At 39.7% G+C, this 15,262-nt stretch overlaps 1 protein-coding gene across 2 annotated transcripts; it reads right to left on the bottom strand.

Annotated features, from left to right (window-relative positions):
* Positions 1–284: 284 nt before the first annotated feature.
* cep152 (centrosomal protein 152) lies at positions 285–15,166 on the bottom strand. Of its 2 annotated transcripts, none has more exons than XM_053642248.1 (28): positions 14,536–15,166; positions 11,230–11,336; positions 11,077–11,134; positions 10,530–10,835; positions 10,278–10,440; positions 10,004–10,144; positions 9,763–9,902; positions 9,465–9,665; positions 8,733–8,880; positions 8,207–8,298; positions 7,964–8,127; positions 7,606–7,810; positions 7,421–7,528; positions 6,761–6,891; positions 6,551–6,679; positions 6,282–6,393; positions 5,985–6,170; positions 5,595–5,867; positions 4,466–4,597; positions 3,716–4,113; positions 3,392–3,587; positions 2,647–2,722; positions 2,385–2,552; positions 2,135–2,222; positions 1,938–2,020; positions 1,663–1,819; positions 1,465–1,571; positions 285–1,320 (listed from the first exon to the last, which is right to left on the bottom strand). In XM_053642248.1, exons 1-28 carry the CDS (start codon positions 14,623–14,625, stop codon positions 467–469), a joined length of 5,013 nt encoding a protein of 1,670 aa, XP_053498223.1. In that variant the 5' UTR covers positions 14,626–15,166; the 3' UTR covers positions 285–466. The 2 variants fall into 2 exon arrangements, with proteins under 2 accessions (XP_053498223.1, XP_053498224.1); XM_053642249.1 differs by lacking the exon at positions 14,536–15,166 and adding an exon at positions 11,649–12,480.
* Positions 15,167–15,262: the final 96 nt, after the last annotated feature.

Below are 15,262 nucleotides of genomic sequence, written 5' to 3'. Positions count from 1 at the left end.
TAGGAGTGGGCGGAGTTTGTAATGGAATGTACATATCTGTACTATGGTCTCAACGAACTGTTGCTACACAGCTGATACTGATATGAAAGTATTACAGCTCCTTAAATCCAGTCAAACCACAAATTAGCATCATGTGAGTAAAAAATAAAATCAAATATACACTAACAACGTGTCTAAATTATATAATATTTAAATATATTTAAAATAGCATGTTAAATGCAACTCACATGCTTTCAAGTAATATGACCAGCATTAAGGTTTTTAGGAAAATCGAGACATTTTATGGAGGGTTTTAAACTTTAATTCACAAAAGGCAGTACAAAAACAGGTTAATTAAGAAATCCTGACAATCACATAACATCAATATTCAGTCAAATCACAGTACAACACACACACACACACACACACACACACACACACACACACACACACACACACACACACCTCTATTCAGACAGACATCATTTTATTTCTGAATCAGAGACACTGGACTGTCAAACCCACTGTCCTGTTGAGACATTTTGAATTGTGAGAGTAAACTCTTAGGACAGGTTTTACGGCTCATCTCATCCTCCGAGCCTGGAATTGGATCCCTACTCTTAGTCATTTTACTGTATGCATACTTCTTGGGTTTCACCCCGAATGGCTTTTTGGCAATCTCTTTGTAAACAGTTACATCAGAGTTATCACCTATGGTGCTTCCAAAGTCCAGCTCATCTACAGCAGGGCCAGTCAATGAGAATGAGCTGACTGGCTGTGGGGTTTTGCTGGGGTAGGAGGAGGTTAGATGAATGTTGTTGGAAAAAGTGGATCCGTTACTGGATAAACTCCAGTCACTCTGGCCATCATCTCTCACAGGCGCCTCTTCAATAAGGAAAGGCTCAACAGCCACCCGAGGAGTAAAACTTTCACTGGCTTTTCCTGCTTCTGTCCGCATCAGGTACTCCTCCCTGCTATGCTTCCTCAGGGTCACATTAACAGAGTCAACAGTATTAAAATGAACATGAGATGAAGCAAAATCACAGAAGGATTTGGGAGGATGATGGTGGAGTGACCGTGGGGTGGTGGGCTCAGTTATTTCAGTACCTTTAGCGGCATTCGTCTTCACAGATTTGAAGTCAGGCCGAGAGGCCTTGCCTGCAGTTCTCATTTTGACTGTTTGGCCTACAGAGCTGGTCTCAGCGAGGACCTTCATCTGCTGCCGTTGCTCATTCCTGCAAACCTTATGGGACTCCGTTATGGCAGAATGGCTTTGGCTTGATGCAGCACAAAACACTTTATGGTCAACTTTAGAGTTTTCTGTAGAGTTTGATGATGGTTCTGTGATAAATATTACAAAAATAAACATCAGGTTTCTTTTTAAATACATCATGACTACTCCTACAGATAAAAATATAAATAATAATAATAATAATAATAATAATAATAATAATAATAATAATAATAATAGTAAACAATCTGTACCTTGTGAATCCAGATTTCTTTGAAATTTCTTTTTGGCTACAGGTGTTTCTAGCACTTTGGCCATGGCAGCCAGTTTACTGGCAGCATTGATTATTTTCTTCTCAGCGCTGGGTTTTAAAGAGGCAGATAACCAAAATTTGATGAGGCAAAAAACATCCAAGCAGCACAGAGGCTAAAGGAAACTCTTGCCACTCTTACCCGTTGGTCTGGCCCCCCTCCTCCAGGAGCTCCTGCAGGCAGGTGAGGTAGTACCTGCGCATCCTGCGAGCCGTGTCCTGTCTCTCTCTCAGGACCTCGGCTCTAATCAGCTCAGCTGCTCGCTCTTTGCTCTCCTGCAGGTAGCGCAGCATGTCACCTGCACAACACAGCACATCAGTGTTAACTACAGACACAATGCCAACAATGTCACAGAAAACTTTAAAACAGCACTCCATGAATAGCAGAGTAAACTAAAAAGACTGAAATACACAGACCTCTTATTTTTTGCACAGCTTTCATATATTGTTCGTTCATTTCTTCAAGGCCAGCATGAAGATTTTGTTGAGTGACTGCAGAACTGTAACAGATCATGAACCTAAAAAAATCAACCTTTTATGGAAGGCCAAATGCAGACAAATGTTTGTTTTTTTTATATTTTAATCAGGCAAAAACATTTTTAAACAGCACAAACCCCGATTCCTCGCATGCAGACAATTTGGCCTGCTCAACCACTTTCGCATGAGCTTCCTTCTCTTTTCGCAAGATTTCTTCATGCTCTTCTAAAATGGTTAAAATTTTAAAGAAAGAATTACAAATGAAATCATAGCAGATTACTGACCAACATGTCCACATTCGTAAACAAGAGAATGTGCCAAAGAGAGAATTTTGATATTTATGTGTATATTTTGGACATGTGAAAGCTAAAGCGGAGCACTAAGGACCTTTGAGTTTGTGTAGATTGCTCTTGTGCTCTCGGACCGTGTGCTGGAGCTGACGACAGGCCTTCTCCAGATGCCTCTGAAACTCCAGATTCTTTTTCTGGAGCCTGCCTACGGTATCATTACAACTCTTGTTGCTACAGACACTTTCTTTCCTTTGGGCCAATGAGCCTGCAAAGTACAACATGCAAGTGTTCATTCATCTAAAAACAAATTCATGATCTCATAGAATATGAGCAAATCTAGTAGCATGAGTGCCACATACTATGTATATGATTGAGTTCCTTTTCATGTTGCTCTTGGGTTTCCTTCAGCACATGCCTCAACTTCTCCTCACTGCTCTGTAGCATAATATACATAGACATGTATAGTTTCTATATTGCACATATAATATATTCTATAATACAACACATGTCACATGAAGAAAATATTCTCAGAACAGGTTAATACATTTGCATTTTAAAACCCTACCTTTATTCAAAGTATTTACGTATGCATCTGTGCGTATGCAATTACAATAGACAAGAACTGTAACTCCCGATACGTTACTATACAGAAAATCCATTTACCTGAAACTTGCCTTGCAAACTGCTGAATTAGGTTTTGAATATATAACGTGAATTCAATGCTACTTAGGCTTTCCCCTAAAGTTTGGGTGTATCCATATATAAATCAGACCCACACAACTACATTGGTAATGTACAGTATAACCTAATTTGTTCCTACTGAAAAAGTAGTTCTATGTCTGAAAGGATGAAATTATACTAATATAAAGCTTAATATGCAAAGATGTCTGACTGAATAATTAATTAAAGCGTTCTACAAAACAACACGTTTTTCAGTACAGGGAAACGTGATGAAATGATTGTTTATTGTAACTCATGTGCTACTGATGTGGCAGATCTAGATTAGGTTAATGTTTTCAAAGAAGCTGGGCTGAAGAAAGCATTGCTGTTATCTGTTCATTGCTTATCTTTATGATACAAAACACTGAACCAGACATGACAAACCTTCAGCGACTTCTGCTTGGTGTTGGCTTCAGCTTTGGCCAGTGCCTCCCTGCACAGGTTCCTCAGTCTGCCTCTTACACCTCCTTCCTTGCCATCTGCCTCCTCAGCAACTTCTCTCTGCTCCTGGACCTCCTTCAGCACCTCCTTTAACTCAGCCAGCACCTCCTCCATCGATTGCTGCCGTTCTTCCCGCAACCTCAAAAAACAGGTTTGTTCTGTGAGTACTGGTGCAGTTTAGCAAACAAACAGTGTGTATATCTGTACATTATAGCAACACTATGCTTAGTTCAATGTTCATCAGTCATAGTGGTCTTTGATCATTACTTGAGCTGTTGCTGACTCCTCCACTCCTGCTCCTTGCTCCGGATGGCTTCCTGTAGATGTGCTTGCCCCTTTCTGAGAGCCTCCTCCCAGGTCTCTTTTATTCTTCTCTCCAGCTGTGCCTGATGAGTTTCTTTTAGGCTCTCTTGGTCCCTCTGAAGTTGCATCTTGAGGCATGAAATCTCTTCCTGCTTCTCGGTGTTCCACAAAGCTCTGGCAGCAGAGAGCTCACCTTTGAGAAGCGCCTTCTGCTCCTCACCAGAACGCTCCAGCTGCGTGTTCAGACAGTTCACCTGCTCCTGAAGCTCCTGGTTTCTGTGCACATAGTCCTCTAGCTCCTTGCATTTTCTACTCATTGTCTCCTGCCATTTGTCTTCAGCTGCTTTTACTGCTGAAGACACCTGGATGATGCAGATATAAAGGGCCTTTATATCACCTAATAAATAGGTCTTCTGCTTAGTAGTTTATTTTTAACTAATACTACCTCTTAATTTATAACGTTAAAGGGGTTTTCCTTCAAGGTGATAACACGTTTAACATACAATACAGACTGCACCAATCATGTACAACCACCTAGTGGGTCTTAATTTGCTTTTCATTAGATTCTACATTCAACAAAATATAGTTAATATAATAGGAGCCTGTAGCTTTAATTAAACAACATCCTGACACGTTCTTTTAATTTAGTTCTAGCCGTTTTGTTGTTGGAATGTAATTTCAGCTTTTTTATATAGTTTATTAACGGCAACCTACCTGTTCTTGAATGTGTTGCTGTTGTAGCGTTTCCCACCGTTCTCGCTCTGACTCCAAACTGGCTTTGTACTCTGGGAGGGAGGACATCTCTTGGAGCCAGCGATTATGAGCTCTAGACACAGCCCTTTCAACCTGCAAAGGGGACAGAGGAGGAACGAGCACGGTGATATTCCAAGATTTTACACAAACATTATGTTACACAATAACATGTGTTTTTGTCGTCATGGTAAAAGTGCAAAAACAAGGCACTCTGTATTTCATGACCATTGGTGTAGGCCAGTGGTTCTCAAACTGGAGAGGGGGTGCACAGAAATTCTATAACATTATTATATTTTAAAAAAATTATTTTCCCTGTAAGTATGCAAGTTGGGATTGTCAACCTTTGAACTATGATGTACATAAAAATGAGAAATATTAAGAAATTAAATCAATTATACACTAAGACACACCAACAGAGACATCCGTTGATATACATGCTGATAAAACCTAAGACTATTTAAAACGGATAAGTTTTAGATAAAGGACGTAGTCTCTTAGTGGAGAACGTTAATACAGAAGAGCCTAGCGTGAAAAAACAAAAAATTGTGAAAATTTGACAACTCTACGGGGACATCAAGCTGAAAAAGTTTCAGAACCACTGCACTAGGCGATAATTTGGCTGCAGTACGAGGTGTTATGTGATGCCCAATCAAATGAACTCCTTTCAAACCCTTTAAATCCCTGTAAAATATTTACTATAGATACAACAACGTGCAGTATCTAGAATGTATGTAACAAGCACATTAATATAAACCAGTGGTATGAAATATAGCCAGAATGTGCTGTTATAGAAAATTAAACATGTTCTAACCATCTAATCAGTCAAGGTGGTATCAGTTCTGTTAAAGATCTGTTGCTTCTACTAATCATATGAAGAAGTTCCATGTGCATCAACTGTCTGACTTAATCAGAAGGCACAACAGAGTCATTTACATCATATTTAGAACATATACCAATTTTATCAGCTATATTTTGTAAATAGTTGGAAGAGTTGAAAGAGGTACATAATCCGGTGTTACACTAGCAACTTACTCTTTTGCCTGATCAACACCAGCCCTAAATACCGATCGAAATTCTGTGTGTAACTGACCTGCAATGTTATATCCTGCACATGTTTCTGCTGCAGTTCTCTCTCTTTGCCCCTCACTGCCTCCTCCACTGCTTTGGTGAGCCTGCTGTCTGACTCTCGCTGCAGCGCCATCCTCTGGGCACCTAGTCTCTCCTCCAGCTGCTCCAGGGAGAGCAGCGGGCTCACAGAATCCACAGTGTCTGTCTGAGTGCAATCATCCTGTGTTTCTGTACATTTGGCTTTTTGTTTTTCTTTCATGGCCTCTTCCAGTTTTCGCTCCCACTTCCTTTCCAACTGAGTGAGTGAGATTAAGGACACATACTGAAGCACAAGCACACAAACCAACACTGTGCTTACTAAATTGTTTGTCATTTTTCCAAATCCATTCGGTTTAGTAAATATGCCACCTACTTCTTGCTGTACTTCCTGCCAGCTCTTTTTGGCGGAGGCTAGCTGCTTAGTGACCTGCAACTGTATCTCCGTCTCTTTGTCTTTGGTCCACTGAGCCTTGAGCTGGGCAACAGCCTCCTGGTGTTGGGAGGCAAAATCTGCCTTCTGCTTCTCCTGAGCCTCCTCGATCTCCTGTCGTCTCTTTACCTGAGGAGCAGAAAATAAATGAAATGTTTATTATCCATTTCGGGATATATAAATTAATAAACGTGTAACTCGGCTATACGGCACAGCACCATATGAAACAGATCACCTCACCTCATCAATTCTGCTCTGAAGGTTTTCCTCAAGTTTATCTTTTTCCTTGCAAACAGAGATGTAACATTCCTGCACAGCTAATACTTCTTGACTTAGGTCAGATAATTTAGATCTGTATAGAGGATGCACAAGAAAGTCCATTTACACAACTTGAACCATTAGAAGCAGAATTAATATAGTACTTAACACTGATCAATAGAAAACCTGCAGACTAATTAAGAATGAAATGAAGATTATTTGGTAGATGTTTTTAGGCACAATTCACTTACTCCAGCTGCTGGATGTGCTGTTGATGCTGGGCAGTAAGCTGCTCAATGTGAGCCATGTGTTCCTGAGTGAGTTCTGCACGAACATGCTGAACCACATCATCTCTGTACTGCTGCTGGGTTCTCTCATACCTGAATACACACCACCAACGGTAAATCTAATAAATCATCCATCACATTTCCTTTTTTAAAAAGGAGCCACTAGCATCTTACCTCTCAGCAGCCTCCTGTTTCTCCTGGTCCAGCTCCTGAATCATCTCCCTCATCTTGGTACAGAGCTCAAAATTAGCCGCTTTCACCTTTTCCTCGCTCTGCTTCAGCTCCTTATTTCTCAACTCGAGTGCCTGCCATTGAAATACCACAGGCCTCATTTAAACACAAAATCTCTGTTTAAATCCATGTAGAACAATCCAAAGCCTGCACATACAATCATTTCCAAAAAAATTACTGTGAATGATTTCTAAAAACATCCATAAACATGAAAACCTTTTGCTCAGGTCTTTTCAGATATTCTCTTAAAATCCTGTGCATGAGAATGAGAATTCTCTAGATGGAGTCAGGGCATTCAAATATATTATGATACACAATTAATATTAATGGCTGGTTACATAATTAGGCTTTTTGGTTGTTGTTAAAATACATCAAAGGAATAGGTCTTGATGACTAATAAACCGCTCATTATTATTGCTGAAAGAAGAAAATAAATAAATCCTGGAAAATGAGCTCTCTGTACAGAGCCATGACTCTTGTACATCTTTTTTGAAGGTCCCTTTTAATGCAAGACCAAATTTGTAGCATTAAAGATTAAAGCCTGATTTGTTAGGAATGTTTTATTGAGGAAACCACATATTCCCAAAGAGTACAACAACGGACCTCTACTCGCTTCTGGAGTTGCTGTCGTTCCTCTTCCAGTCTTGCTACCTCTTTGTGAGGGGTCATGTTCGATTGCTCCAAAAGCTTTTCTAGGCTGCTTTCCCTCACCTGCAACATAATAACATAACATAATATTTTTATGTACAACAAATACTGTGCACATACATATAAGAGTCAGTCCTCACCACAGCATCTTTAGCAGTTCTCTCAGCTCCTTGTAGCTGGGTCTGTAGCTGTTCCACATGATTCTGTGAGGTCTGGAGATCCTTCTGTATGCGGGAGATCTTCTCCCTTTTTGTTTTCAGTTGCGCTAGACACCGCTGCAGCTCAGTCTTCAGCTCTTTCACCAAGTCCTCCTTAGGCAGGCTTGAGTCTGACAGGACAGGAGTGCTGAAAAATAATGAGAAATAACATACCCTTGCTAAAAAAAAAAAAAAAAATTAAAAAAAAAAAAAAAGTTCATCTAATCACATTTGAAACCTTTGAATTCATCCATGTTATTAAATGATATGATTTTCTGAGACATCATGCAACACAATTTACCTGTGATTTCTGCCATCTTTCCAGCTCACTTTCTTAATGCCAAGATCTACATAGGACTCGGAGAGCGGGTTTTCCCAGTTTGGGTTAGAATCGAAACAAACTGCTCCAAGCTTCACAGCAGACTCATACAGGGTGATCTGTTCTTTCAACTCATTCATCTCTTCCTATGGAGAAATGAGGAGTAACTGCAAAACTGTAGTCAATGTCACTGAGTTTTGGACGAAGGAGGATTGGTTCACTTACTTGCAGCGCTTTGTTCATGTTCTCACTTATGTTACGACTACACTGGGCCTGCTGTAGTTTTATCTGCATCTGGCTCATTTCTTGAACACACCCTTTTTATTTATTAAAAAAAAAAAGAAGAAGAAGAAAAAAAAGAGCAGTATCAGTGGAAATTCTCAGCCATGCCAGTGATGTTTATCTAAATGCCTACAGAAATCTTACACAAAACCTCTGTTGGTCACAAAACACACTGGTTTGTTAGAGTGCTCATTTAAATATTGCAAGCTTCTACAAAGGCTAACGGTGACCGCACTTAACTGTGCAGCCCTACTCCATAGGGGACTTCATTTATTTAAAATAAATAAATAAATAAATAAATAAGTCCACCACATATGGCACACAAAATACCCTTCGAGTTACACTCCTTTTAAGGGTAATATAAAGAAACACGCATCCATGATACTTAAATTTTGGTCTGAATTAACTGATTGGTTTTCATCTGAATTAACATTGCACAGAAAAATTACATTAACAGACAGACACACACCAGTTTGAAGCAGCTTAGCACACTGCTGCTGGCTCTCCTCCAAACGCTGTGAGAGGGCATTGATGACTGCAGCTCTGTCCACCTGCTCTTCCTCTCTCTGCCTCTCCAGCTGCCTCACCTGCTCCCGCAGCCTCTGGGCCACCTGCACCTGTTATGTACAGGCACGCACTCACATTTTCTTATGTGCAACTTATAACCTGAGGTCCACAAGGGTTTGTAGTGCCCTCTACTGAAAAGTGAGAGCATTCAGTAGTTTTAGTTTTGTGATTTGTTTTTGTGATTAATCAAAAGTACTTTATCATAATATCACACAAATCAGATAAGCATATATATTGTTAAACATCACACAAGGGATTACTGCTCTCTAAGACAACCACAATAGATTGCAAACAAAGTGAACAGTAAGAGGAGAACTTTAATCCAGGGGTTTTGTTGCTGTTCAGCATGCAAACAATGCATACAAAATAATGGTCACTTTATTAGGTATCCCTACTGTGTAACTAAACCTACTGGCTACTTTATTAGGTAGAGCCATCATATAGGTTTACGGTTACTGATTATAGACTGCTGCCAATTAGATTCAAGTTGGTTGGTGGACCTCTCTCATAACACCCCTATGTGCTGGGTGGAAAATTGTGCATAGCAGCAGATGGATCAGGCGCTGCACCCATTTGGTAAGTTTACCTGATAAAATTACTAATAACATTCAATAAGATTCAGAAATGAACTAACCTGCTCCTCCAGATTTTGACCATGTGTGTCTAATTTTTGTTGTAGGGCAAACACTCTAGCTTCATGCTGTTCCTTTATGGCAGCCATGTCTCTGTCGTGCTGTTCCCGTGATCGTGTAAGCATATCAGAGCGACACAGCTCAGTCATCTGCTGCTGCAGACTGTCTACTGCTGCCTCTGCAGCATACTGCTTCTTCATGTTCTACACAAACAAATCAAAACAAGGCTCTTGCTCAGCTACAGGTGCACAGTGTGTGTACGCTGTAGGCAAGACATGATTCACAAAACTGTATTTTTACCTCCTGTTCTCTCTCTGTAAGGGTCTGAATCTGTCGCTCCAAAGACATGACTTTCGCTTGTAGTCGAGACTCCCTTTCTTTTGCCTCCTCTATGAGATGACTGGACTCCTTCAGTGATAATGTCAGCCCATCCTTTTCATCTGGGCAAAAGCAAAGTAAAAATACAATTCATTTTAAAAATGACCCAAGAACCTGACAACCCTGAAAATTTCTTATTGGTTTCCTTCAGACATTAGCTTACCTTTTACAATTGCAAACTGATGCTCAAGATATCTCATCTTACGCCTGCTATCTTCCAGTTTCTGCTCCAGATCCTCAATCTGCCTCAATTGAGCCTTGTTTAAAATCTTCAACTGAGCATATTCCTGGGCATCAACAGTAGCTAAAACACGAAACATTTGATGTGTAAAATTCCTCACTTACACATTCCAGTTTTAATTATCAGTGATCACAATATATTTGAAAGCAATTATAGAGAAATTTGGGTCTGTAGTCACGTCACCCCCATGACTTACTTGGAGATGAATCAAGAAAGTCTCTTTGCAGCTGGTCAAAGTGGCCATTTTGATTAGACGACTGAATGTTAAACATATTTGGTTGTCTTGCTGGCTTATGTGGCTGGTAGCTGGCTTTGTAACAGTCGACATCTCGGCTGTCAGTTATTCCATTATCAAATTTCTGGAAATATTACAGAAAAGTTTCATTTAATATTATTAGATAATGTATATGTAGGTATATAACAGCAAAGGTATCAAATATGTATGTACCTGAAAGTGGTTTCTGACATCATCATATTCTCCATAGTCTTGGCCATCTGCTCCAGAGTGATGACCTGTGTGTGGGTAATCTTGCTGTTCATAGTCCTCTTCAACAGAGAAGTTGTTGGTACCATTAGATTCTGCTGTTCCAGTAGAGGAGTAGACGTAGTCTCCAGACTCATACTGATGGTTCTGGCCCTGATGTGTATCCCAGTCCTGGGTTAAATGTTCTGTCCTACCATGAACATGATGAACATGACCATGGCCATACAGATAACCCGGATGATCAGACTGGTCATAGGTATCTCCAGGATTCTTTAAAAAGATCAAATAGTTAGCAGGGTTTTCCTTACCATAGAAAGCACCCTAAGCCAAATGAACATAAAAAGGTATTCATTTTCAATAAATCTCAAGCGTTATTTGGTGACATGAGTAGAACATTTTCTAGAAACAAAAATGAGCAAATATTTCATTTGAACGTGTTCTTTATCTATCATGAGTGTCTACATGCGCACTACAGTCATACTAACACCAGAATTAAAAGTAATAAACTCACTGTTTCAGCAGAAGGAGGTTGTGGTTGATCAGACTGTCCATTCCAAGCACGCTGTGGTCTAAAATACATAAAAACTATTTATACATTTCTGAACGACAAAAATACTGTTAAAAAGTGTTGTTTAGCTGATTGAGAGTAAACCCATTCTTGTACCGGTTATGATCTTTTTGAGGACTGCAAGTTGAGTAGTCCAGCTCTGGTGAAGAGTCGTGACTATCCTCCAGCATATCATCTGGGAGGTCAGTCAAGAGCTTATGCAGCTAGAGGACACAAGTTATTCAGAATTTAAGAGACAATGAATCACAAAATTACATGGCAACTCTTAAACACATAGGAAACCATAGCAACTGTTCACAAAAACACCAACCCAGTTTCTCCACACAAACCTGTCATTAAGCTACATGGAGGTACTACTGAAGATTATGTACCATACTAGAGAATTAAACTGACATGAGGAAAATAATATGTTAACATAAGGTAACATACAGGATGTAATCAGTCATTCACACACATGATACAACTGGGATTTCTGAAAGAAAGGGAGGAAAAGAGGATAAACCAGACAGACTTACTCTCCATAAAGAGTGCTGAATCAACCTGACGTCTTCCACAGTCGCCTCACACACACAAACACTTTCATGCTCACGCATTTAGGCTTAACAGAGACCCTGCAGTAACAGAAGTGTGACTAGCTGTGACTAAACCATGTGCTTCCAAGTTCCCGTTGTTTAGCTGCACAGTCATATGATTAAGTTGACTTGAGGAAATAAAAAAAATAAATAAAAACCCCTGAACATTTTGTGCACTGTCTTGGCCTGAGGCTTGCCTATTGTCAGGCTCTGGCCATACAGTCTGGTTAACTGGTGCAGAAACATTCCTCCCCTGCAGAGGAGAAAGAAACATTTTACAAAACCTGCTATGCAAAGAACCTAGAGTTCGACATTGTATCAGCCCTTAGGAAAACCGTTCCTAGATCAGTCAAAACATCAGACCTAAGCAGTACAGTCCACTGCACAAAGAACAAATCCTGTACGCTGAGATGATTGCTTTGTTTCTTCCAGCTCTGTTTCTTCCAGCTCTCCTTTTAGAACAAAAGTCAGTCAGGGAAAGGAAGCACATGCTAATAGAGTCATACCAGACACGCCTGACAGCTCTTCACTTCAGCCAATAACGGTTCAGGTCCATCGTTCAGCAAATTTATTAAGCATGAGTCAGAGCCTACATGCATCTGATTGGAAGAATTTGGTCTTTAAACACAAACACACCTCAGGGGTTCTACTAACTGAAAATAATCAAGTGCATAAAGCAGACACGGTTATTATTATTATTAGGGTTTCCGCTCATTTTTATACTCTATATACAGTGCATAGATTTTTTTTGTAATCAATATGAACCTGAAATATCTATTACACTCCATACAACACCCTATGCAATCGCCCACAAGCTTAGATTAGAGAGATCACTATCACCACAACATATACAAGATAGTGTTGGACAAAATATCAAAATCTCCAAGTACTTATTCAGTACAATTCAGACCTCTAGCTTTCAGATAGTGATTATTTATCTATGCAAATTACATGCATAATTAAATAGTTAAAACATTAAATAATTATTTTATTGCGTAATTAATTAAAATGACTGCAATGTAGGCTATCTGAGGTGGGTTGACGACTGCAATATCAAGCTGTTTGCACTGTTAAGTGGGGGGTGTTGGGGCTTGAGGAACAGAACATATAGAAGATTAAAATGACGTTTATCTCGGTTTCTCAGACATTACAAAAGATCAAAAATTTGGTCAGCCGGAGGTGCTTTTTAAGAAAGCAGAGCTGTTTATACAGAATCACTGCTTAGAGATTAACTCGGATTAACCTGTAACTACATTTTTAAATTAGGTCGTCCATTCAAGTTTAAAACACAGCATGGAACAAGCATTAGAAAGCATTTACCGTTTAATCGAGCTCATGCGTTCAAATCGGTGTTTCCCGATTACACGATGTGATTGTTACCAAAGCTCTGCCATTTTATCTGAACGGACAACAATACAATGTGTGTTATGCAGGGTTCATACAGATGCTTCGTAATTCCAGGACGTTCAAGGACTATTTTTGTTTTGTTTTCAAGGACTATACAAGAGATGCCTTTCAAACATTATTTCTTCTTTTTTAAATAAAAAATACATACATACATACATACATATTACTACTATTATTATTATTATTATTATTATTATTATTATTACTAATAATAATAATAATAATAAAACTGCTGCTGATACTACTACTAATAATAATAATTTAAAAAAACTGCTGCTACTACTACTATTAATAATAATAAATAATACCACTGCTGCTAATACTGCTGCAACTACTTTTATATGGTGCCTTTTTCAGCCATGCTGGAATAAATTTGCATTTCCCAGGCATTTCTTTGTCTTCAAGCATAACCTCAATATACTCCAGGTGAGTCACAGGAGCACTGTTGCCAAAAACTTTTAATGTAAAGCCGCAAACTTTTGCTAGAGGATGACATACAAATATGCTAATTAGCACATGACATCACATCAAATTTGCATTCTGTCTGGTGTCACTTGTTTCTGTTTGCTTCTCTCCTACTCTCTATGCGCACATACTATAATACATTAATAATGCACTGCATTGCATTAATTAATTAATACATTCGAATTCCCAATGAAGCTGTTCTCATTTACACATTTTTCTGTTGTCAGGAAACGGAGCAAGTGAAACGTGGCCCATTAAGACTACACGTTAACCAGCAGTCACTTTAAAAGCTGCTGCTCTGCACTGACAAAATCCTGATTTATAACCATAACGTCATCTGACAAAATCACCACACACACACACACACACACACACACACAAGTTAAAGACAATGGATGTGCTGTGATTTCAGTTATATTTACATGTAAAATGTAAATGAGAAAGTTTGAAGTGACAGAAGGTCTTTTGTTTCTCACACTGAATGTGTTTGTCCAAAAAGTCACTAGATGCGTCACATTTCTCCCCGTGCATCAGGGGTTTCCTCCGGGTACTCTGGTTTCCTCCCTCAGTCCAAAGACATGCGCTGGAGGCTGACTAGCATGTCCAAAAGTGTGTGAATGTGTGTGTAATTATGCCCTGGGATGGATTAGCACCCAATCCAGGGCGTCCCCCACTTGTGCCCCATGCTCCCTGGTATAGGCTCCAGGTTCCCAATGACCCAGTAAAGATAAGAGGTATAGAAAATGGATGAACATGCTGTAGGCTTCATGTTACAACAACAGGCTGTAGTGTGTGTGTGTGTGTGTGTGTGTGTGTGTGTGTGTGTGTGTCAGCACAGGAGTGTGTTTGGGCTTCTTTGAAGGGGCGTGTGTGTGTGTGTGTGTATTAACGGCCAGGATGAGAATTGTGTCTAGCAAGGTGCCAGGCAACATGTTGTGGTGGGAGAATATTAACTTACCTCCTGCTCCCTTGCGAAGTCCTCTTGATCATATTCCTCTTCCTCTTCATGCTGAGTTTGTAAGGCAGCGCTATCAAAATCGATGGACATTGCTAACTAGCGTCTGAAACAGACAAGCAGTCTGAATAACAACCTGGAAGAACATTAACAACTTCAACTTGTATCAAGTTCTAGTTATTATACGCAGATTCGTGCTCTTATAGCCATATCAGAGTCCTACACAGTTAGTAATCCGAGCTTTCCTATTTAACCATATCCCCCGGTTAGCATTAACATCACCCCCGACTCTCCAGCTAGCTTTACAGGCGGTTAAATAGCAGACACAGCTATCGCTTACCTCTAATACAGGAGTAAAATATCCAGAATTAAATTTCCTGTAAGTTCATCTCTCTCGCTGATGCAGTTCATCTACAGAACGGTAGCTTTTAACGTCGCAGTCAAATCAATGCATTTAGCAAGTAACTAAACCAACGACAGCTAGCTAAGCTTTTAAACTTGTACCGCCTCAATAACTAAAAATACTAGTTTCTCTTCGAGTGCTCGACTTTATCTCGTCAACGTTACAGAAGTCGGTAATATACTCATTATTGGGTTAGAAACTAGCCACACTGCTGTGTCTATGCTAAAATACACCGAAGACGTCATTCTTCAAACATGGCGCCCTGAACAGCGGCAAAAAATCCTGGCAGCTCATTGGCTGGTTGGATGATGACGTATACCGCAGTCT

Source organism: Ictalurus furcatus, chromosome 14 (assembly GCF_023375685.1).
Source record: "Ictalurus furcatus strain D&B chromosome 14, Billie_1.0, whole genome shotgun sequence".
NCBI classification, from domain to species: domain Eukaryota; kingdom Metazoa; phylum Chordata; class Actinopteri; order Siluriformes; family Ictaluridae; genus Ictalurus; species Ictalurus furcatus.
This window is presented reverse-complemented; position numbering and strand designations above follow the sequence as displayed.

What these genes read in the sequence shown, in the direction of transcription:
- cep152 (XM_053642248.1), bottom strand. Translation starts at nt 14,625, where the DNA reads ATGTCCATCGATTTTGATAGCGCTGCCTTACAAACTCAGCATGAAGAG. An exon ending in CCTCAAAAAGATCATAACCG is followed by an intron (nt 11,135 to 11,229) that starts GTACAAGAATGG and finishes TATGTATTTTAG; the next exon opens with ACCACAGCGTGCTTGGAATG. An exon ending in TCAGTTTGCAATTGTAAAAG is followed by an intron (nt 9,903 to 10,003) that starts GTAAGCTAATGT and finishes GCTTTTGCCCAG; the next exon opens with ATGAAAAGGATGGGCTGACA.